The sequence below is a fragment of the Sander vitreus genome, chromosome 20 (assembly GCF_031162955.1).
Source record: "Sander vitreus isolate 19-12246 chromosome 20, sanVit1, whole genome shotgun sequence".
Taxonomy (NCBI): domain Eukaryota; kingdom Metazoa; phylum Chordata; class Actinopteri; order Perciformes; family Percidae; genus Sander; species Sander vitreus.
Window position 1 is genome coordinate 18,148,683 of NC_135874.1, and position 23,849 is coordinate 18,172,531.

The 23,849-nt window shown below is 40.9% G+C and overlaps 1 protein-coding gene across 4 annotated transcripts; it reads right to left on the bottom strand.

Moving 5' to 3' along the window:
• Positions 1–1,480: 1,480 nt before the first annotated feature.
• On the bottom strand, positions 1,481–18,970 carry ccdc9b (coiled-coil domain containing 9B). Of its 4 annotated transcripts, XM_078277998.1 has the most exons (14): positions 18,733–18,967; positions 15,928–16,035; positions 15,647–15,751; positions 15,311–15,466; positions 13,182–13,331; positions 10,703–10,765; positions 8,425–8,603; positions 6,735–6,784; positions 6,556–6,591; positions 6,200–6,296; positions 5,284–5,317; positions 4,601–5,186; positions 4,438–4,520; positions 1,481–4,101 (listed from the first exon to the last, which is right to left on the bottom strand). In XM_078277998.1, the coding sequence occupies exons 1-14, from the start codon at positions 18,742–18,744 to the stop codon at positions 4,075–4,077; spliced, it is 1,686 nt and encodes a 561-aa protein (XP_078134124.1). In that variant the 5' UTR covers positions 18,745–18,967; the 3' UTR covers positions 1,481–4,074. The 4 variants fall into 4 exon arrangements, with proteins under 4 accessions (XP_078134124.1, XP_078134125.1, XP_078134122.1 ...); XM_078277996.1 differs by lacking the exon at positions 1,481–4,101 and having other exon boundaries at positions 4,168–4,520; positions 18,733–18,969; XM_078277997.1 differs by lacking the exons at positions 1,481–4,101; positions 18,733–18,967 and adding an exon at positions 18,146–18,556 and having other exon boundaries at positions 4,168–4,520.
• Positions 18,971–23,849: the final 4,879 nt, after the last annotated feature.

The following is a 23,849-nucleotide window of genomic DNA, read 5'->3' on the forward strand; positions in this document are numbered from 1 at the left end:
TGTTCAATCCGTGCAAAAACTGACATGTTGTTTTTACACGTGATTATGTGCCGGGCTATTTCTTGGCCGGACACAGTGACTTCCTGGAGTCTTGTTTTCACCACGAGGTTGACAAAATACATGTTGTTAGCACTTACATCTCTACGCACTAGTACTGTGACACTGAACATGCTTTTTGTTAAAAAGGATCCTCCAAGGATCTCCCAATTTTGGATGATATCTAGCTCTTTTTTGAATGCACTTATTGTAAGTCACTTTGGACAAAGGTGTCTACCAAATGAATGTAATGTGGTGCAACGTAAATGTAATATAAGTAGTAAGTGAGCTTTAGAGGTGCTAATGGGTGAATGTTGTCACCTTTTGACAGAGCCAGGCTAGCTGTTTCCTCCTGTTTATAGTCTTTATGCTAAGCTAAGCTAACCGGTCGCTGGCTGTAGCTTCAAATTTGCTAAACACGTATAAGAATAGTATCAATCTTATCATCTTATAACACTTGTTTTGAGAGCATTTTTTTCCTAAATCTGGAACTATTGCTTTATGCTAACTACCAAATCAATCTGCAGTCAAAGTTAGAATGAACCTTGAGCATTATCGTAGCCTGATTTAATGACAGTAGAGAGAAAGCTGAAGGATTCTGTGTGTTCTACAATGACAGGTCTCAGCACCCCCTTGCTTTTAAGCTACGTTGCTCAACAGTTGAGCTGATTTTTTTCATCAGAAAGGCAAGCTGACATAATCCTACACTGCACTTCAATCCTCTAACAGCCTACAGGACTCATTTTCATAATATCAACACCCCCACTCAGAGTGATAGAGAAAGACTATCTCTATGGTTCTGCCCCACTGTAGTACTGTACTATTGCGTCAGACCCTTCAAACTGTTAGCTTAGTTAGCACCAAAGTGAACCAGGAGTGTTGAAACTGTGTTTTTACGATATCATTTGCAGGAATCAAAAACCTTCAGGCTTGTGTTAAAAAGAATAACTATAGAAAAACAAAGCGTTGCAGTTCATTTTCAAGGAGAATGAGCCTGCTGTAATCACGGTAGGTCACAAGCCCAAAAGCCTCAGTGGCAGAAGGCTGCTATGGAGATAGCCTTGGGAGGAGATAATTAAAATAGTAGCACCTATGGGAGGTCCCCCCTGTAGGACTGAGAGGGAGTGTTTCCAATGCAACAGCCCTGCAGAGAGCTCATCTGAAATTAATCAAATCCAGCATGAAGGCAGGCTCAGTGAACCGAGATATAACGATATGGACTGTTGATGCCGCAAAGTGCTCTACATTTCTGTCACATCTGCCCTCTTTTCTCTCTGACACTCACCACAGTGGCCTTGTTCTTTTCTTAAGATGTAACAACTCTCCAGAGATAGGATTGCATACATATTTGTGGTGCATTAGTGAGTGAGGGGCAAGGGAGGGAGAGAGTAGGAGAGGCAGTGACAGTGCAACAAAAACGATGCCAGTCATGATTTGAGAGTTTGAAATACAGAAAAACTTTATTGATGTCCTGTATGCCTCCTTCCAAACTGATCTACAGTAAATTAAACTATGTTGCACACAGATTTAAATTAGCATGGATCACACCTTGACACACACACACACACACACACACACACACACACACACACACACACACACACACACACACACACACACACACACAGGCACTCACAATTATTCCTTCCTTTATGAGTGTATGTGGGAAAAAAAAAAAAATGGACAGAAGTGGACACCCAGGTGCAGCAAAAGCAAAAAACCCTCATTAATTTGACATTTAAGCGAGGTTGACAATGCAGATATCTAATAACTAAACGCTAAACAAGGACAAAATGCACAACTGTTCTATGGTTGTAGGTCCTAAATTTCATTTCACTAAATTGAATCCCACAGGGAATTTTCAATATTTCACAGGTAATCTGTGTGACCTGTTTTTCAAACAGATGTTCCACCCTTTCAAAATCCATATATAATAAAAATATAAAAAGGCCCCTTCTCTTTCTTTCTTGATGGTTAGATTTGCCCAAAACTGTGTGACTTGCTTGTTGGTTTTCCCAGTGTGCTTCTCCTAGATTCCTGATTATTTGTATTTTATGTAACCACAGTTGAAGCTGACAGGGCCCCGAAGCTCAGAGCATGTCCACTATGTTCTCTACTTACGGTTACATAACTGTTTACTATATTGTAGCACTGACGAAAGCCAAAAACCTATTCGAGTAGAGTCTTGTAAGGCTTCTTATTATAGTTGTCACTTGATACCAAAAATAAAGTCATAAACTGGCAATAAATACAAACAAATCCATACTTGTCACAGAGCAAAAACAGCTACCATAATGCACATAGACATTGTTTAGATTTGTAAAAATCATTCTAGTTAACATTCTGTTGTCCAAGTGGAGAGGCAAATAAATAAAATCAATGCTGATGCTAAATTGTTAGTACAGTACATGTAACAATACTGTATGTTAAGGTACAAGCCATGAAATAAAGGTACACCTTCAATACTTGAAGAAGCCGATATGCAAGGCACAACAATCAACAATCATCAGCTTTTCAAAAATATTAGTTGTCTTTCATGATTATAAAAGAGAACAAATTACAAAACAATGCCAAAAAGGGAAATGCAGCTGATTCCCAGTGTTTTGACTGTGGACTAAAGGCTAAACCCTCAAGGCTGTCGGTCCCACAGGGGCCAAAAGCTTCTACAGAGCAAAAGGTTGGAGACTGTTATGTTCTGAGACGCCTAACACTGGTTGTTTAAAAACAGCATGAGCAAACTATTAAAGAAATTAGTTGACCAAATCAGTTTTTGATTCACTAAAGGTTGACTTAAATGTCTCTGCTGTCCACTGTTTAAATTAATACAATTACAGACATAACTTAAAATTCAATATTAGGAAGAAACAGAGTCTGAGGAAGACCAGATAATTGGGATTCAGCTGTAAAACTGTGCCAATTTCAAGGAAAACAGTAACAATGTGTTAAAGGGCAAGTTTGAGATTTTAGTTCTACAGTGTTACTGATTACTTATCAAGATTTGGCACATTTTTTATGCAAGTAATGTGGATTTTGCTATTACTTGACTGTTAGCTTAAGGGGTACTCCAGCAATTTAAATCTGTATTTTATAAAGTTGGGGGACTTTGGAGACACAGATTAAAAGAGAATAGTCTGAATCTATGTAGCAGAGGCTGAGATATCCTGACTTTAGTCCCTAGTACAGGTCAAGCTACAAAAACCCTGGATACTACATTTCCTATAATAAACTTAGTAACATTTCTTGTTCATTTGTGAAGATTATCTTGCTGAACAAAAAGTATCATAAACTTTTGTTTGCTGCAGAGCTTATTTTCTGCAATAATCCAAAATCAATAATCTTTTTGTCGAGACAACCAGGGCCACGCTAACCTCATGTGTTGGAAAAAGACAAAAATAAGTCATCCTTGCAACACTCTATAAGACAATCTCAAAAATCTCAAATGTGCCCTTTAATAGTGTATTGATTTCTAAATTGGTGAAAGGCCATTGACTGATGGAAGCTTTTAATAAACAATATCTACTCAAGTGTAGAGTGTAGAAATTCAGACTCTACTGTAGCTCTGTCACTACCGAATCATCATATAATACAGACTTCATTTATTTAAAATACCTCTAAGGCAGAATCAGGCACTAGATCATTTGACAGTGGCTGAAGTTTTTTTTCAAGGGCTATCTAAGTGATTAGTTAGCCTCCTGATATGTACCTTGAAATTTTCATACAAATGTAAACATTCAATGATATTGCACTCAAGCAGTGTACTAACATGCTGAATAATGTGTCAGTATGCATACTTTTATACTCATAAAGTGCTTGGATGTAAAAAATATTTGAGCAGGAAAGACGTTTCCTTCATCAAATTTGTTGACAATTTGAAAACTTCCACAGGTGGGACACGCCACAGCAAAAAGTAAACCATTGTTTTGTGTAAAAGCCACAAACAGGGTACCTCAAATGAGCTACCTGAAGCAAAATGCAAATACAAAGAGGCAAGGCTCTGTGTCGCTGTGATTTGGTTTCAGTATTTACATCCTGAAAACGTCAAACAATCTTCCCATGCTCTCTTGCCTGCAAAAAAAGAAAGAAATGCACACAAAAGTATTAGTTAAAGCTGATTTCTTTTCCATAATTCAATGATTCAAGCAGGTGGTTATATAGTAGCTGTTTCAGTGGTAGATGAGATAAAGGCATTCTCTTATGAGACTATTTCTGCTGCACTTCAACAGGCCTCAGAGGTGGGGAATGTAATGTACCGAAATTGGATATCACACGGCTGCAGTGCATATTTAGTGCCTGTCTCGTCCTCCTTATCCATTTAACTCATCATCCATTTGCACATCCCTCCACCAGTCCATTAACACATCTATTGATTCTCCCATCCCTCTTCCTGTCTCGCACACTGACCTTGTCATTGCTGGTGGAGTGTGTTGGGTGTGTTTCCCCCGACTCCAGGCTCAGGACAGACAGGCCGGAGTCTATTAGTTCCTCTTTGAAAGAAAACCAACGTTAGCTTAGGTATATACCATCCAGACGTAGAAAAGTCAGAGCCGTTTAAGCTATTGCATACCTGTGTTTGTGTTGCTGATGTTGCACTTGGCAAGCTCTACAGGCTTGACAGAGCTCTCTGGCAGAGAGGTACAGGCTTTTTCAACAGAGGGGGAGCTGGGAGCTGTGGAGAGGGTACTGTCTTTTTTAGTACATTCAGTTTCAGAAGCCTGCTGCTGGGCAACAGAAGGAGCAGATGGACCACCTCCCTGATCCTGAGGACTAACATCGCACTGCTTGGCATTTTCAAGAGGCTGCTGTGGCTCCTGCACTTTGTGTTGTTTATTACGTGAGGAAGCTTTAAAGGAGCTCGCACTCATTGATTCTGAGCTGGCAGAGTCCTGAGAGCCTGTGGTTTGCCTTGTGCGAGCCTCCAGGTTGAGTTCTTCTGAGAAGCGTACTTTCTTCTCCGAACCCCGAGCGGGCGAGGCCTCTGCCTTCTCCTGAGTGGGGGCATCCTCTCTCAGGGTAGCTGTGGATCCACTTACCTCCTCAGATGTACTGGGCGACAGCTTCATTTTCGAGCCCTCTTCTTTCTGATCTTCTACCTCAGTGTCTGTGAGGGCGTCGAGTTCCTCCAAGAATTCCTCTAATGTCGTGTCAGAGGACTAAAGGATGAGATTAGAACAACAAATCATTTATTTCCTCTTTAATAACATTTATGAACAATGTCATGTTTACACACACACAGATTCGATATCTCACCTGTAGGTTCTCTCTGTCTTCATTTGCCTGCCATCTAAAGAACAAAGGGACTTTTATTAAAAGCCACTCTGTAACAACTTACAAAAAGTGCGTTTTTATTTATTTCTCCATTACCATATGCAACTTAAAATAAACTATGACAGTTTGGGAAATGCGCTTATTTTGCTTTCTTGCCGAAGATCAATACCACTCTCATCTCAGAGAGTGGTCTTAATCTTCTCATCTAACTCTCGGCAAGAAAGTGAATAAGTGCATTTCCCAAAATATCAAACTATTAATTTAACATTGCATAGTCAAGTCAGAAAAAGTAAAGGAAGAGAAAAGTGGAGATAGAAAGCTGTAGGTAGGTTAGCTCTAGTTAGCTTTGGTCTCAACTGTTGTAGTGGCCTGTTGGCGGCCTCTCTTTACACTGAAATCTATTGTCAGCCTGATAACAAGAATCCGTCCGGACACATCTGACCCTTCTTCTGACCCTTACCTACTTCCATTACTAGAGAGGAAATCATCTGGCACATTACACTTTCACACTAAAATGGCCTTTTTGGGATATGGGCAATGCTTGTGTAACAACACACCCTGGAAGCCTCCTCACTACCCAGCACAGTAGCTTGTTTTACATCAGAGGAAAGCTGGAGGAGAAAAAAATGAATGCAGTGAGACACCAATGAGGCCTTCTGGGTTATTAAGTCAGCTGCCACAACTTCTAAATCAAGCCTCATGACATCTAGGGGAATTTGTACATTAGGGCACAGTGCAAGAAAACAACAAAGTGCCTTCCCACATTCGTTTCATATATTTCATTAGTCATAGTATGTTTTCTCATAACAGGCTGTGGTGAGAGACATATCATTAGTTGAATCAACTTTAACATCAGGCTGCTGCGTGCGTGGCACTATTTTTTTTAGATGTGACTGACCTCCTGGCTCTCCCAGTCAGACGATCTATGCCTTTTGCTTTACTGCTCATCACAAGCACGTTTTTGGCTCCCTTGTCTTTTCCTCGCTTCTCGTGACCTAGGACAGAAAATACAGAAAGTTTAAGTCACAGTTAAATTACACATTACATAAAAAAACATTTCTCATTTCTGTTGAGACAGTACATCTTTAATTGTTTCCTCGCTGTGTGGGCTTACATTTCTTTTTCTTCCTAGCAGATATCCCACCAGTTTACCCAGTTCCTACCCAGTAAACCTTAACCTTAATAAAAAAAAAGGATAGCTGCAAGATGCTCTCCAAATGCAGTTTCACTGAGACTTCAGACTGACTACCCCACCTGCCCTGGACTGTCCTCTTCGAGCATTTCGTCCACCTGGAATAAAAAATAAAAAAAAAATGGATTAAATAACAAGGAAAAAACGACAAAGATAATGAAACACATCATGTGGTCATCATATTGTAATGTGAAAGGTCTTATTCCTAATGTTCTCACTTTGGACTGTGTGAATGTCTCACCTCTGCTAGAAGGGCCCCAGTCTCTTTCAGGGAGGGATTTGTCTGAAAACCTAAAAGTGAAGGTTCAGTTAAGACAGAAACAAAAAACAATGTAGGCAGTGTCTTGGTCATGTCTCAAAATAGTTCATCACTTTTTGGTCAGGTGACATAACAGCCCATCTCCACCCCATCAACAGGCTCTTCTGACATTCAAGTATCATTAGCGTACATGTATTATGTAAATTGAGATTCTGCAGAATCACTGAGAGGTTTTGCTCCATGAGTCATACCCATTGCATTTTACATCCAAGGAAGCCATCTACATTGTTGAATCAAAAACACATTTCCTCTTCTATTCTTACTCGAGGGCCTTGTTGTTTAAGCCTCACCAAATAAGGCAAGGAATTCCATCCCTTATCTCAACCTAAAATTAGCTGCTCCTCCCTTGTCTCTTTACATTTTAATGCTTCTTTAAACAGCACATTCATTTACTCTGCAACTCTTTGTACCGCAGCCTGGTTAGTTTGAAATCTAACAAACACTTCAAATGAATGGGTTCTTTCCTCCAGTCAGTTTGGGATGCTGAGTCTTTACAATGTGAGAATACACAATAAGTTATGCTAACGGAGGACATGTAGTCTAAGCACCTCATCGAATGGATTCTTCCACTGAATCATCTAACTAGAAAGAAAGAGGATGTTGTTCAAGGTTAGTTTTTTGTTATTTACATCTGCACTGGAAGTGGTGAATGGAGCTTTTCACTAACTTCAGAAGTAAAGAAGAGAGAAGCACATTTTTGATTATTAAAATAACTGCTAGCTAGGCATGGGGATTAGCTAATATCTGGTTAATTAGCAGACCACATTCAAAAAGAAGGTACTATATTATTACAGTCTAGTTTAGCATAAAGGCTGGAAGCAGGGCAATTAGCTAGCCTGCCCCTGTACGACGGTAACAAGAAAAGAAAAAAACATTAATCTAGAAAGACAATGCACAAAACATGTACATTTGTGGCCTAGAAACAACATAAAAATAAATTGTCATTTTTAAATTTAAAGATTAAGTTTAAGATTAAAAAGATTAATTAAGATAAAAAAATCTGAATGTATAATATATATACAACTTGTGATCTTTAGACTAGATGCTGGTAGGCATAATGTTTACCTTTGGACAGAGCCATGCTAGCAGTTTCCAGTCTTTATCCTGCAGCGGCTGAGCTAAGATAGCCGTCTGACAGACATTAGAGTGGCATTGATAGAAGAAAAAAAACCTGAAGGGGGATTATTAGCACTATGCCAACATTATTAAATTACATGATGTAAGTTTAAAGAAAGTTGGAAAAAAGTACTGCATTTATATATTTTTTATTTAAATTAGAAGGTTAAAGTAAAAGAATGAAGACTTTTTTTAGATCTTATTTTATAACAAAGTGTACTGTATAACTAAGGGGATTGAAGACTAGTGGTTAGAGAAGTAGATTTCCAATTCCTAACTGGTCAAATAACACTCTACTCTCCTTTAACCACCAAGTGGCCATTGGGAAGATGAGTGTGAATATGAAGCTGTGCATTGGTGCAGAAGATTCAAAGGTTTGGTCAACATTTCCTGGAATTGAATTCTCCAATATCAAAAAAAGAGGGAGCCAATGAAATATCACCCAGCTGCAAGAAAACTAAGTGCCATGGGAAGGCTGAGTGCTAAAAAGTCTTACATGTTCTCAGTTTTGTCCACGTCCCACGCCCTCCTCCACTGACCCTTGGCGTTTTTGTGGCGTGCCACTCTTTCCCTGTCGATCTGCTCGCGCTCTTTCTTCCACCGCACATACTCCTCCTGCTCCTCTTTTGACGTGGGGATGTTGAGGTCTGTGCTGCCCTGCAGGCTTTCAGGCTCCTGAGCAGACACAAAACAGTTTATGGTATTTTAATGCATGAAAACAAGTTGCCCTCTTAATGTACATGTATATCATGTTACTGTCCACTCATCAGTGATGAAGAACTGGCATTCAAACATGACTAAATTAAACACCCGCACCAAGGCAAGGCAAGGCAGCTTTATTTGTATAGCACATTTCAGCAACAGGGCAATTCAAAGTGCTTTACATGAAAACAGATAAATAAATTAAAATCAGATAAAACAGATAAAACACCACCACCTGAGTGCCACGTAATAATACATCTGAAGCATCACTCTACACAGTAATCAGCAGTGAAGCTCAACAATAGCCTCACATTAAGCATGGGTGGTCATAAACAAGAACAGCTTCTCATGTCTAAACAAATAACGAAACAGCAACAGAGCAATATACACATCTGTAGGGTTCAAAAGGAACAAACAACAAAATGTCTAGTATTTTCATGCATCTTACTTTACTGTGAATGTCAAACACTTCATCACTGTAAATACTAATGATGGACCATTTGTGTTGGCTCCAGTCAGCTTCCATTTGAGTACAAAAAGCTTCTTGTTTGTCTACCGTGATGACTGCAAAGCAACACAATCCAATCTTTGGAGACAATATTCCAGGAAAAGTGCAGTGTAAAGCAAATGCAATTAGGTCCCCTTCCTCCATTCCCCTTTTAACCTGTTTATTGATTACTGTGATGAGAGCAGAAAGGATTGCTTGCTAACACTAAAGAGAGATCTGATGCAGGCTCTTTAACACATCAAAGGGGACAGAGGCCGTGTGCTCTTGTTACAAAGCCCTGGAGCGGACCTGGACTACAAACACTGCTGTGCTCCAAGGGAAACCATGTTAAAGACAAGTGATCGCTGAGAGAAAGTGCTCATCAGTGGGAGGTTTTTGTTTTTTTTATACAGCAGGAGGGAGATGATGCTGTTTAGAGAACATATACAATTGTGTGAGTAAAATGGAAAACAATGTGCATATTATGACAGAGAGAGAAATAGCACAGTGCCAGTAACCATGATGGGTGATGTTTTCCCTTCAGGTGTGGACTAATCACAGCCAAGTAAACATGTTGCCTTCCTGTGTACAGTTGTTGGAGAACATGGCATCTGTGCTCATCCCTCTGTTTTCCATCCCCCCACCCCTTCCTCTCCTCTGACCGCTGGAGGACGTCAGGGGCCACAAGGGAGGGTGCTTCTCGCATGTTCCAACAGGCAATCTCCTGCTGACACCCCAGCCGCCCTGCTAATTAGCACTTTTTAATTTCTTGCCTCTGTGAGGCCTCGCAGGGGAGGTTGTCAGGAGCCAAGGCAAGACGTTACAAAGTGAGTCTGGCCAGGGCTGAGAGAGAGCAGGGATTTAGATAGCTTGGTACATGGTCAATACAAATGATCATGCTCTTATTCTCAACTGCTGAACTGCCTTCTCTCATCCTCCAAAGCGGCACTGGTTTAGGCCTGAAAATGCCAGGTTTCCAGTACATTTGTTAAACAAAGCAGCTAACAAAGCCAAGGGCTGTCTGACCTTTACCCCTTACACAACACCTAAAAAAACAACTCAGCATGGTATTTCCTTGAGCACTCACTCGGCTCGGGCTGCAAAGCAGGCAGGGTACAGAGAGGCAGAGAGGCATGAACAGCATCACTTGTCATGTAGCGTAATCGGTAAGCCTTTGAAGCCCGCCCTCCCGGACTCCCTAATTAGCCTGTTTGTCGCACGCCTGATCTGTGAGACAGCTCTGAGCTACTCCAGCAACGTTAACATGCAAGCCAGCAGGAAGCACATGGGGACACTCTAGCGCTAGAGAAGAGGGGGATACGTGCATGGTAACGTGCTGTGCCTGTCTGCATGTGAGTGTTTGTGATAAGGAGGATAGAGGTGCATATTGCATTTCTCTTTGTTTGTGTGTGCTCACACAGTGGTGATGTCATATGGAAACCTTGTTATTTTACATTTGTTTTCATCTCAGTAAATCAGGTGATCACTGGGAGTTGGCGATACAACCTGAACATATTAGAGATAGTGACAATATGCACGTTAATATATAGTGTGTGTGTTTATGTCAACTGAGGCATTACGGTACCTGGCATTGCTCTGAAAGCCTGTGATGCTCCTCAGCGTGCTTCTGCCCTTGTTTAACCTCATCCTGTCACAGAGGAGAGACAACAAAAAAAGGAAGATGAGCATAGCAACAATAAGCATGACACAGCAAACTGTTGCCAGCCAATTAAACATGGTTGCAAAGAGTCACATTATTGCCACCATAAACAGGGCAAGCACATCATGCGAGAGCACAGACACGTCTATTGAGAAGGATTACTAAGAGGCCTACACTGCCCCTAAGTGGACTAATGGCGCTACAGTGTAATTTGGTCCTTGTGGCTCAGTATTAAATGTCCACTCTGCAATGAGGTCATCAGAGAAGAGTGCAGAGTTTGCAGCTGGTCGCATTTCATTGGTTTGGAAAATTAAACTCATCTTATTACAGGTAGAGAATTGTGTGAATTTTGAGTTTATTTCTGACTCCAAAGATGTGTTCCGGTGAACACAGTGGATAAGTCATGTTGCCATTAGCAGCAACACTTGTATGGGGAAATGACAATAAATGCTGGACAGAGTGCTCTGGTGCATCTACAGACAACAACACCCATATGCACACTCGTGCACATTCTTCTACCCACACCCGAATGTAGCCTGGCTTACACACAAACACAAAAGACCCCTGACTATCTTGTTTCTTTTTTTCTTTCTCCTCTCACTCCTTCTTCCTCTCCCTCTCTGACCCTTTCCTGGCACCTCGCCAGGCCTGTCTTTTTGGCAGCATAATGAACCTTTTCAGAGTGAGAAGGCAGTCGAATGTTAATTAGATCTAATCGGTCCTTTCAGGATGGTGGGAATGGGGAAACAATCATGCCAGAGGAGAGCAGACCACTTAAGGTTCCAGAGAGGATAAATGGAGGCTGGAAACACACGGTGGGCTGCCAGAAGTCTCTCCCCTTTTTTTCCCCCGCCCCCTTTTTTCTCACCCCCTCCCTTTACTTTTCCTTTCTCCTGTCTCTCTCTCTCATGACTGTAAACTGACAGTCTAGTCATTGGGTACTTCCAGGCATTACAATCTGCTTGGGACACTGCCAAATAATCACGCTCGTCTCACAGAGTCATTATTTATTTCCAGGGTGTCCCACACATTCGAAAACTATTTCAGAGGCAGGGCAAAACCATATGTAAATGTGTAGCTCATCATGGATCTTTTCCATACAAATATCTCTCATTTCTAAACACTTGCAGATAGAGCCATGACATTTTTTTCCTCCCATCAACACCCTTTTGCAGTGTTTTCCCTGCAGCTCTCATTAACCACAGTAAATAATACTGGTTTTGTAAACAGTGACCACATGGAAACCAGGTCTCTGGGATTCACAGATGACTGGTGCACTGGAGCGCTGGCTACTGTTCAAGTGCTGATTCAGTCCATGTGATAAATAAAGTCGAACAGACCATGCGGGCCAGAAATAAAGGCAAAGAGAACAGCGTGTTCAGCCCATAGATTTAGTGCACATTAACTCAGATGGGCCAGTGAGCGCTTAGTGTATCAGCCAATCAGAGGCAGATGTATACATACATATTTAGCAAGAGCCTCCACTGGCGTTGTGTCATTAGACCCCTCCCGCAACCAGACTGTGTCTGTGTTTACAGTGGTGAGGATCAGCTGTCTGTGCTGTGCATTAACTCAGTGATTGAGCAGCTTGTGTGTGTGTGTGTGTGTGTGTGTGTGTGTGTGTGCGTGTGTGCGTGTGTGTGTGTGTGTGTGTGTGTGTGTGTCAGAGCAGCTGTTCCAGAGTTTCTACATACCCAGGGGGCTTTAGGTCAATGACAGTGTGGCATTTCACAGCCTAGCCAGTGGTGCATGTGCACATGTGTCTCTGCCTATCCGCATTAAACATGGAATCTGAGACCTACAGTATGGGGAAGCTATTTGATGTTAAACATGCCATCTCCGATCTCATACTACCGGTAACAAGGCCTTTTGTTAGGACAAGAACTATTAAAGCATCAATCTATTTTTAATGGCCCTAGAGGGACACTGTGAACCTCACAGCCTGTTCCATACGCCTGAAGGCATCTACACCCAGAGGTTGAGTGATTTTTCTTTTGCTAAAAATACAACAAAAGCTGCTTAGCGGGTGAAAGGAAGATAAATAACCATCAGACCTGAGTGGGATTACACAAAAAAGTAGAAGCAGTCATTCAGGCCTTTTGAAGGTTAAAGATGTAGTTCTACAGTGCATCTACTTAACCAACAGCTCTATAGTAGCCCCCCTCCTTTAATCCCACACCAGTCAGTCACAGCCCCAGTCCACCTCCTGTCCACAAACCATTGTGCTCCATCACTGGAGGGGTGTGGCCAGCCGACATGTCTGACATCTATGTAAAACATGTCGGTGCAGCACGAGAGAATGAACAAAGGGGGATGAGAGAGTGGAAACGGACTGGAGGATGCATGCCGTTTTGTAAATGCTGAAGCGAGGATCACTGGAGTGTTCAGAGTGTCTGATTCTGACCTGTGGTGCTGTGTCTCTCTTGGTCATGTGAATTGGCTGCTTGCCCCTCCCCACTGACTCCACACGCCTCGCCTGTCTGTCATCTGTAGGGCTCTTGATGTCTGCAGGGCCTGGCCTCTTCTCTGGCCTCTCACTCACCACCCTCTTACCCTGGAGAGACAGTTATTCATATTAGGGTATCATAACTGTAGCCATGTGCATGTGCCGGTCCTTATCATGTCCAAAATGTGCACAAGAATGATTCATTTGAGGGTTTACATTACTAATATGCAATAAATAACAATCATTCATGTGCAAAAAACATTTACCCCTGCCTCTGTACAGACACATTCATAGACAGAGGGTTTTGATAGCGCTAGCACAAACCTAAACTTTAATCCAGCAGCTCTCTGATTGAACAGTATTACATGCACATTTTTAGCCATGCTAGTGGCGTGTCTTTTTGTATAGCTATGTCAGTCTGCCGGTCAGCCCACCACACTTCAGTCCACCAGAATGAAATATCTCAACAACTACTGGATGCATTGCCATTAAATGAGGTACAAATATCAACGGTGCCCAGATAATGTATCCCAATGACTTTGGTGATACCCAATACTTTGGTTTATGACCAATTACCTGCAAAACTAATGATATTCCCTTCAGCCTCAGTTATTTGTGTTTACTGTTTATTAGCTAATGTTAGCATGCTAACACGCTAAACTTAGATGTTTAACATGGTAATTATTACTTGATAAACAGCAGTATTCTAGCATTTATATTGTGAGCATGTTAGCTTGCCGATGTTATTAGCTCAAAGCACTGTTGTGGCTCACAAAGCTTCTAGCCTGACTGTAGTCTCTTAAGTCTAATGGACTACTTTCACAGCTTGGTTGAGCAGAAAACAGGCATATTTAGCCTATTTTGTTAACTACACCATGAGTAAATACTGTAGATTCATTCAGTTGTGGTACTGACTAAGGCTACATCTACTCTTCACTACTACGTTTTCATTTTTAAGCAGCATTTTTGAGACAAAAACAATATCTGTCCATACAGGAATATTATCTCTAGTAACAGAACTATTTTCCATCCATATTAAAAAGTGTCTTAGAATGCATATCACATGACCACTTGCTTACACTGGGCACGTGCGTACCGGTGTAAACAGGAAGCAGATTGTCTGAGGTTACTCTGCAGTTGAAAATCATGGATGTTTAAGTTGAAAATACAGAAAATACTTTGGAGAAAGAACAACAATGGCGAAAAGTAAGACAAAGGACTTATTAGCTTGGTTACTCAAAGGTATGTAAACCTACCTAACCTGACTGACGTGCATCGTCGTTTCCAAAGGTCTTTGTTTGTGCTTGTTCACACTACAAAGCAACCCCGGAGTTTTCTAACTAAAGCAGCAGTGTTTCCAAATGTCTCCGTTTTAGTCAGAAACGCCGGAGTATTGTAGGTGCGAGGCGCAAACGCAGCAAAAGATAGTCATTTTTAATCCAAAACGTAGTAGTGTAGATGTTACCTAAGTAAGGGTACTCAGTTAGACAGAAATCTTAACATGCTTTGATTATTAGCCCAATTCAAACACCAAAGAGTGCACTGTTAATTAAAAACCATAAAAATATTAAGTAAACCTTCTGGACCTGCTGAGTAGCAGATATACATACAGTAATCTCAACTATAAAAGCTCTGACTTTAGCAAACTGTTTGTTGTGAGCTGAACATTTTCTCATAGTGCCATCGAAGCTTCAACCATGGTTCTAATATAAATGAAGGTCTTGTTAATAGATCATATTATATAATAACCATAATATTTTCAATTCAGTAGCCTCAAATTGTGTCTGTTGCCTGTCCCATCTTAGCTAGGAGGGCACATTTTTGCATATGCATCATAAAGTCTACACTGCATATCCATCTTTCTAAGTGCTCCTGCTATCGTACTTGTTCTCTTCCTAAAAACCTGTTGGTTGAATGCTTATTACATCGCTTTCAGCTTGGTGTAATGTGACGACCCCAGCCGTCGTCACAGTACTTATTGATTTAAATGAGGAATTGCTTTTTTGTTATTCTTTCATTTATTGCAGTAAAACTACAGGGGTTTTGGGGTCTCCTATATTTGGAAACTGGCTCTGCAGTGTATTTACCTTTTTGCCAGCCATGGTGACCATTAGCTGCTTCCTGTGGCCTTTGCCAGCACCCTGCAGAGGGCCTTCTCCCCCCATATCAGGCCCGGAATCCTGCTGTCCTTTCCCAGCAGGTGAACCGCCGCTGAATGGCTTCGTCACCACTACGCGACTGTCCTGCTCCCACCCAAAGACACAAACATGTTATAAAATATTCATATAGTTTGTAGCATCTTTTCCTCAAAAAGAATTGTAACTAAAATGTGCTGTCAGCAACAATGTGTTGCTGACATTAGCATTAGTTTGTCAAGTATTTTTACAGTTCTTAAGGCTGTCACTTCATATTGAGAAACTCACACTGGTAGACTTGCAGATTGTGATGGTAAGATCCTCAGCTTTGCCCTTGCGGCTCTGCAGCGCCATTCCTTCCTCTTCTGCCCTTTTCCTGTCCTCCTCCACCTCCTAAATGCAACTCAATGATAAGAACAGACTAATCAGGAAGCCTGAAAGAGCATCAGGCTTTCACAGAAAACACACATGCCACAGACTTGCATATCTACACCTGATGACGATGCTGACAACCAGAGAAATGTTGGACTCCACAGAAGCCTCTGTGCCTGCGAGCACTTTAACCTTACCTTGTGCCTCTTCATTAGTGCTTCATTCTTCCTGCGGAGAGCCTCAATCTTCTTGTCCAGCTCCAGGTCCCTTTCATTATCCCTCTTGGGCATAATGTCACTGGGGGTCTGGGAAGAGACACATCAAACCCTTAATACAATTAAAAGATACACTCACATTTCAAAATTAGGTTTACTATGATATTTGAGTCTAGGGTACAGGTGTGAAACTTTTCGTTTTACCTTACTTTGAGAAAAATTTACTTTTTTCTACAAAATGTTTTTCTTTTTTTTTTTAATAAAAGAAGCCAAGGTTCTCAAATGTTAAATATTGCCTAAACACAAGCAGCTGTGCAAGACATTTGCCTCTAAAATCTGATTAAAGAATAATAAAACAATGATTACAAATCTGACCACATGTTGCATGCCATGCCAGCTTTCTGAGGGTTTTCAATGTGATAACACACAACACTAACACACCCTCACACCCACCACAGATGGAGCATTCATTACAAAGCTCGGTTACACAGGGAGAATGCATATGCGGAGCATACTAAACATCCCAATGCGGTCAGCAGGACATGCCTCCTCACACGATAAGAGGCCCCATACTGAAAATCTATATGTCTCATGGAACAGCAACTAGGTGCTTGTTAAAACTTCCTTTCATGAAAATCTCTCTTTAACATATGCAAGACAGCTGCTGAGTTGAGTAAATGTGCACAGATATTCAGAAGAGGCAAGATTAGGATAATATTACAGAATGATAATGGGGAGGCATCAACCATGTCCAACACAGAGATCTCATTTCCTTTAGCCTGCAACAACATTAATGTTCCCTTTAATGTTCCCTCTCCAATCTGGTCTGCGTAGTCTTTCTGCATGTGTGAGTGGGGGAAGTGTGGTTCCTTTCTCAGAAGACTGAATAAGGAACTCCTCCTGCAGCATGTGGTTTAGCATACATATGTAACTTTCTGAAGCCTTGTCGTCACTATAGAGTTGACAGGCAGCTGCAGACATTTTTACAATGAGTTTTTTGTAAGAATTAAATAAAAAAGATTGAGATTTGTGATCTTAAAAGGTGCTAGTAGGTGGATTGTGTTGCCTTTGGATGGAGCTAGGTTAGCTGTTACTCCCTGTCTCCAGTCTTTGTGCTAAAATAAGCTAGCCTGCTGCTGGCTGTAGCTTCATATTTAACATACAGATATGAGAGTGGTATCAATCTTCTCATCTAACTCTCGGCAACGAAGTGAATAACCATTTTTCCCAAAATGTAGAACTATTCCTTTAAACTGGTACACCAGTACATAAAATGCCAGCACGAGGAATGGTCACAAGGCAGCTCCTACCTCATATAAAAGGCAACATATTGTTTCAAAGAAACATGCTCCAGGCTAAAATTCTATTTTCAAGCAATTGGTTGACTTTACTCAGCTTGTGGTTGAACCTTGAAGAAGAAACCAAAATGTAAGTTTTAGTAATAATTCTCTGGGATTGACAGAAAGTGATATATATGTGCCAAAAACCTTGAAAAGATAAGATCAGAGTTATGAGTTTGTTGTCGTTTTCATCCCTCTGTCTCCCTCCTGGGGGATGCATTTCTCTTCATATTGTCACAAAGTTTTATTCAGCACACAAACAACAGCTCTCTGATAATATTAAATGAACAACACTCATTGTAAGAAAATAAACTCTTGACTCAATCTGCTAAAACAAGTTTCCCACTTTGAATCAATGCTGGCATCACTGACTGTTCATAGCTGAGGAGGAGTAACAATAGAGAAGTTGCCACTGCTGCTTGTTATAACTGTGAAAACACATGATTCATTTTGAAGTATTCCATTTTCCACACTCTGTATGCATTATTCGGAGGGGTCAGACCTTCTTGACAGAGACAGAAAGAAGATGTGCAAAAGTGGGTCAGTCATTCTCCACTGTTGCCCCAGTGACGACAATAGAGTCAAGGCTGCTTCTATGTGATATTACAAGCACAGAATGATGACTCACGGCTAGTGAGCGCATAAAGACCATTACATGGGGACTGCAAGACATTCTTTAGTGCTTTTTCCATCGCCGTCACTGTTATGCCTGCAAAGAATAGCTGCCATTGAGATGTTGTCACTAAACGTAAGGTGTCAGCACAGACTTAGTAAAATAACAAAAACTACACATCATGAATGCAGTTGTGCATTGTCAAACCTGCAAAGACACAGTGAGCATTAGAAAAGTTGGGACTCACTCAGAGAAGTAGCCAGTATGAAAGTGGTCACCTCACTGCTTCTAGTTGTCAGGGTATCCAAACAAAAACAGACCATGAGGACATACCACCAAGAATAGGCGCAAGGGAGAGCCGAATCTGAATCTCAGCGAGGCCAATGGCGGAGACTGAAGTGAACACCGGCCTGCACAAACCAAAGCGGGGGACACTGTGTGGGGACGGTACCCCTCTGGGTTCGCCCGGCCAGTTCTGTGATTGTGCAGCAGCAAGACTAACGTGCACCCATACACACACCACCACAAAACACACGTTGTGCGTCTGCCAGCGGACAGCACCCATGCCTGGACAGGCAGGCGAAAGGGAGGGGTGGTGGGGGCCCTGCAGAGAGAAAGCTGCCAAGGCTTCCTCCCCACCCACCGTTCCTGCCACCTACAGGAGCTACAACAGGGGAGAGAAAGAGCCAGAGATGTAACTAAAACGCTGCATGTAGCCACAGCTAAATCTGCGACAGAGCAGAAGAGGAAGAGGGGGAACCTAACACCAGAGAGAGAGAGAGCTGGAGAGTGTGGGTTGAGAAGGGAGAGGGAAAGGAGAGAGAAGGCACTCACAGGTCTTTCCATGTCAGCGGTGAGAGCTGGGCTGGGTCCAGGCGCAAGGCAGCCGAGGCAGCAGAGAGGGCTGCCTGGAGTCGACGATCATGCCTCGATTACAATGAGCCAAGTTGGGCAAGCAGCCAAGACGTCTAACAAATGCAGAGCTCCCCTGTTGACGGATTTCACAGCACCCATCCGCTTGTCCTCTCCCCCCCTATCTCTCTCTCTCTCTCCAAACCTCCCACCCTCCTGCACATATGCTCTCTCACTCCCTCTCTAAAGCACTTGCTCTTTCCCCTCCTCACTTATCCACTGCTCAAAGCATGCTAGTTAAATACCGTCACCCTCCCCACATACACAAACTCTGTGAATTATAAAGTACATTAGCACTATTGCCTAACTAACACTATTTTCTTTTTCTGTGTATGTCAACATATGTTTGGTAGCCACAGTAAATCTATAACTCATACATATATATATATATATATATATATATATATATATATATAAAATATTACTTATATGTTTTTGCTTTTACGTTTTAAAATGCTAGAGTAGCAATATGATTATAGTTTTATAATATCCATAATCTTCTTTTTTTACTTTTTATATTTTTATTGTCTTTTGTTCTATTATTATGAACTTATTTATTTTATGTATGTTGTCATTTCTATGTATGTTGTCTTTTCTCTATTGTGTTTTTAATGCCATAATGTAAAGAACTTTGAGCTGCATTTTATTGTGTGGAAGGTGCTATACAAGAGAATATTTGTAGATATTTAATAATGTAGTGTGCATTTTGTGTGTGGGTGCTTTCAAATCTTTTTTTTTTTTTTGGAGGGGGGGGATTTTAAAAACAAATCATAGATTTAAAAAAAATCTTCTTTCTTGTACACGTCTGAAATAATGTTTCTATAAGACCTTTTCCCCATAACTCTCCCCTCATTTAGTTTCAGTTTTTTCAGAGTCTCCTTTGACTGGAGCTCTGCCACAAATGCTAAATGAAGCCTTTATCTCCTTGTTGATTAAAAATGGAAAAGATCCCCTGGATTGCGCCTCCTACAGGGGAATCTCACTGTGGAACGATTGGCTAAGATACTGGCCAACCGGCTAGAGGATGCCTTTCCTGCTGTCATATCACCTGACCAGACTGGGTTTATTAAGAACCGCCAATACTTTTTTTAACATTTGTCGCATATTTGACATACTCTCCTTTTTTTTGGCCAGTGGGGATACTGATAGGGGACAGATGGTGGAGGGGATATAACATATTGACTGTACCGCATACATCCCACATATTACTGTATTGTGAGACTACTTGTTAAAAATTCAATAAAAAAGAAGGAACAGCTTCTTCCCATTCTGATGAGGCCCTCATTCACATCTTAACATGGCTACACTATATAAATCGAGACATCACAAATGAGATGCGTGTGTTGTTTGTTCCCACTGTGGTTTCAACAGCTGCGTCTCCAACGAGCTCCAGACTACATGTTTAGAGTACTAAAGAAGCTTCCGAAAGACTGGAGGTGTGTGTGTGTGTGTGTGTGTGTGTGTGTGTGTGTGTGTGTGTGTGTGTGTGTGTGTGTGTGTGTGTGTGTGTGTGGCTGAGATTCTTCCAAATTTCCTACAATTCTTCATGCATGGCATGCTGCCTTTGCCAAGTCTGAGAGCTAATGACATGCAGCAAACAGGCAGACTGGCAGACAAATGTCACAAGGAGAGAATGAGCAGCAGTGAAGTCAGTCGCTTGAGACTCAGAGTCAGTGCTCTGCATTATGGAAACAAACACATCTTTGAAAGTTACCAGTCGGAGCTACATTTTTAGCAAAGTCCAAACAGTTTACATTCTACATGGATCAATCCTGCTAATGAGCAAAAGCTCTTTACACAATATTCTAGCCTGCAAGAATGTGAGCTATTTTAGAATTAATGTAAGAAATTTCTTTTAAAAAAAGGTTGTGTTTAATGTTGTCTTGGCCCCTACTATAATACCTGGAAATGATTACCCTGAATGGTGAACTAAGTAGGGGAGAGCCGGGATGATTGAAACGCAGGACGAATGAAACATTCCAGTTTTCTCCGAGTGAAATGATGATAGACAGACTTCCTTAGGTCAAAACATAGAGCATGTTAACCTCCTTCTATCAGCCAAATATCTTCCTGTTATTTCCTTTTATCACAGAGTTACAGGCGATAAACGAGTTTTGATGGTCGAAAGTAAAAGTGGTTACATTTTTTCGATTATTAATGAGTGTTTTTCATTTAAAGTTTGACTACATGCTTATTCAGTAGACCATTTACTGTTCTCCACAATCCCAGACTTTCATATTGCATGCTTGTTTACATGGAAAGCAAAACAGGTTATAATTGCATATGTCTATGTCGGGAGGGTTGAAACAGCTGTTTCAACCGTCCAGTCCTGGCTGTAACTTGTAAATGCACAAATATCTGTGTTTATACAATAATGTATGCAGGTGAGACATGGAATAGCAGTTTTAGAAAGATGAAAATATATTTGGGCACACCAGGTATGGGGTCGAGTTTTCCCATGTTATCCTATGGAGACTGACGGGCTGTGGGTCATTAAAGGACAATTCCGGCGTAAAATGAACCTATGGGTTAATAATATGTGTGTACCTAGTCGAACGTTCTCTGGGACATGTTTTCATGCTAATCGAATGCGTCTCTAGCTTTTAACAATTTACCGCAAAACCGGTGGTTAGTTGCTAACGCTAGCTTTCGGTGCATGGGGTAAATCACTATTTTCTACCACTAACAAGGCTCAAAATAGCACCACACTTAAACGGTAGCATAATGAGGGTCCCTACATGCAAACCGAAGCATTGACAACTTTATATGTGTACAGACAGTTTATTACAAAGCTAGACTATAAAGACAGTAGCGTTGGTGTTTACATTCGGCCGCCATCTTGGAAAACATGAGCAGTCGAACCACGAACGCCGTGCAACCAGTAACATAGCTCAAACACAGCGTCCGTTTAAGTGTGGTGCTATTTTGAGCCTTGTTAGTGGTAGAAAATAGGTATTTACCCTCTGCCCCGAAAGCTAGCATTAGCAGCTAATCACCGGTTTTGCTGTAGCTTGTTAAAAGCTAGAGACACATTCGATTAGCATGAAAACAGATCCCAGAGAAGGTTCGACTAGGTACACGTATGTTATTAACCCCTAGGTTCATTTTACGCCAGAATTGTCCTTTAAGGGCACTTATTTGGATGTGCAGCGGCCTAACCCACGTAAAAACCTAGTGAAACGACATTTTCCACAATAGAAACATGATATAAATTGGAAAACTTACTGTTCTAGCTATAAAAATGGCAGAATCATCCACAGTGCATGCTATTTCAATAACCGCTTCACGATGATGAGTTGTTAACAGACATTCCCGCAAGACGTATAGCCCAGCAACAATCTATCTAAAATAACACCTTTTGGGAGTACCATTCATTATATGTAGTAAAATATTGAAGTTGTGGGAAGGTTATATGGCTTAAACTGTATGTTTCATTCGTCCCCCCATGCTGTTTCAATCGTCCGACATTACGCACGTCCCAGTTTTGCTGTAATAATTCCTGAATGGTTATATTCAAAGCTGAAAATGCAACTGTATTTGACAGATGACAGGTGTAGGTTGCTAGTGACAAAATATTAGCTTTCAGTGCGATATAATCGCTTTGTAAATTACGTTTAATTAAAAAGTGTTTCAACTGTCCCGGCTCTCCCCTACTTGAGTTCCAACCTTGTGATGAAGGAAGTTGAAGTCAGTATGAACCTATGAATGTAAAGGATATACTGGTAGTTTAATTTTAACTGTTATGATTTAAGGCTCATTAAATCTTTAAAGCAATTAACAAGACTATGAGAACTTACGAACATGCTAGCGGCTCTGTGAGACTGTACTTTGAGCTAAATGCTAACGCCACCATGCAGACATGACAGTGATGATGCTAAATGCAGATGTTTATCAGGTATAATGTTTACCATGTTCTCCATCTCAGTTTAGAATGTTAGCATGCTAACATTTGATAATTAACACTACGCACACAGCTAAGGCTGGTATTTGGTGATAAATTAAAATAATGGACAAAGTTAATTTTGACCTGATGACGGCGCTAGATTAAAAGTCAGGGGGCCAACAAAGTCATTAAGATACATCGTCTGGGAACCATGAATGCTTGTTTGTTGAGGTATATCAGTCTGGACCAAAGTAGTGGACCGACCAACTGACCAAAGGTATGCTGCTAGCATGCCTAAAAATAATGTTAACCTTCACACAAATTAATTTTGCCTCATAACACAACACGTATCATTGTCAGGTTATGTAGTTAATTCTACTATTTTTCCTTTACCATAACATCACTGTCTACATGTCCATACAAGCAGGTTGCCAGTCTGTATCGGTGGTTAAAACATACGAACAGACACTCATTCACACTTACAGTCACACCTAGCATTATTGATGTTAATGAATGCACTTATAGCTACTGTTTACAGTTTCGCACAATTTAGCTTTGAGGACAATTACACTGCAGCTTAATAACGCAGGGAAGACACAGCAACTTTAATATTAGCATGTTAGTGCCCACAGTAAGTCAAAATCATATATTGTTAAAAGAGTTACTTTTTTTCTCTTGATAGATAAGTGAGACATCAAAGTAAAACTGTCCTGACCTCCACATCAGCTAGGTTCACCGTCATCAAGCTAACAGTAGAAGCAGCAGACTGCAGTTTCACATCCGGTCCAGTAGATGGAGCCAAATCAACTGGAGCCTGAAACCTGCAACACAGAAAGGAGAGTCCTGAGAGGCCCATCTAATCATGGCGGCTGAGGTCATAAAAAAAAATCATAATATTATATAATAAATATCCCACCTTTATTCTTTAAATTAAAATCTACTGGAGATGAATTGGAATAATTGAAACAGAATATAATATAATAAATAAAAAGAATATGCAATTGAACAAATGAGTAAAAATTAGTAAAAAAATGAAATGGAATGAATGAACAACGACCAAATATAATATTATATCATATATATGATTTAGATAATATGACTAAACTGCATTTGCAATGTAAAATAATGTCACTGTTTTATATAATCTGAAAATAGT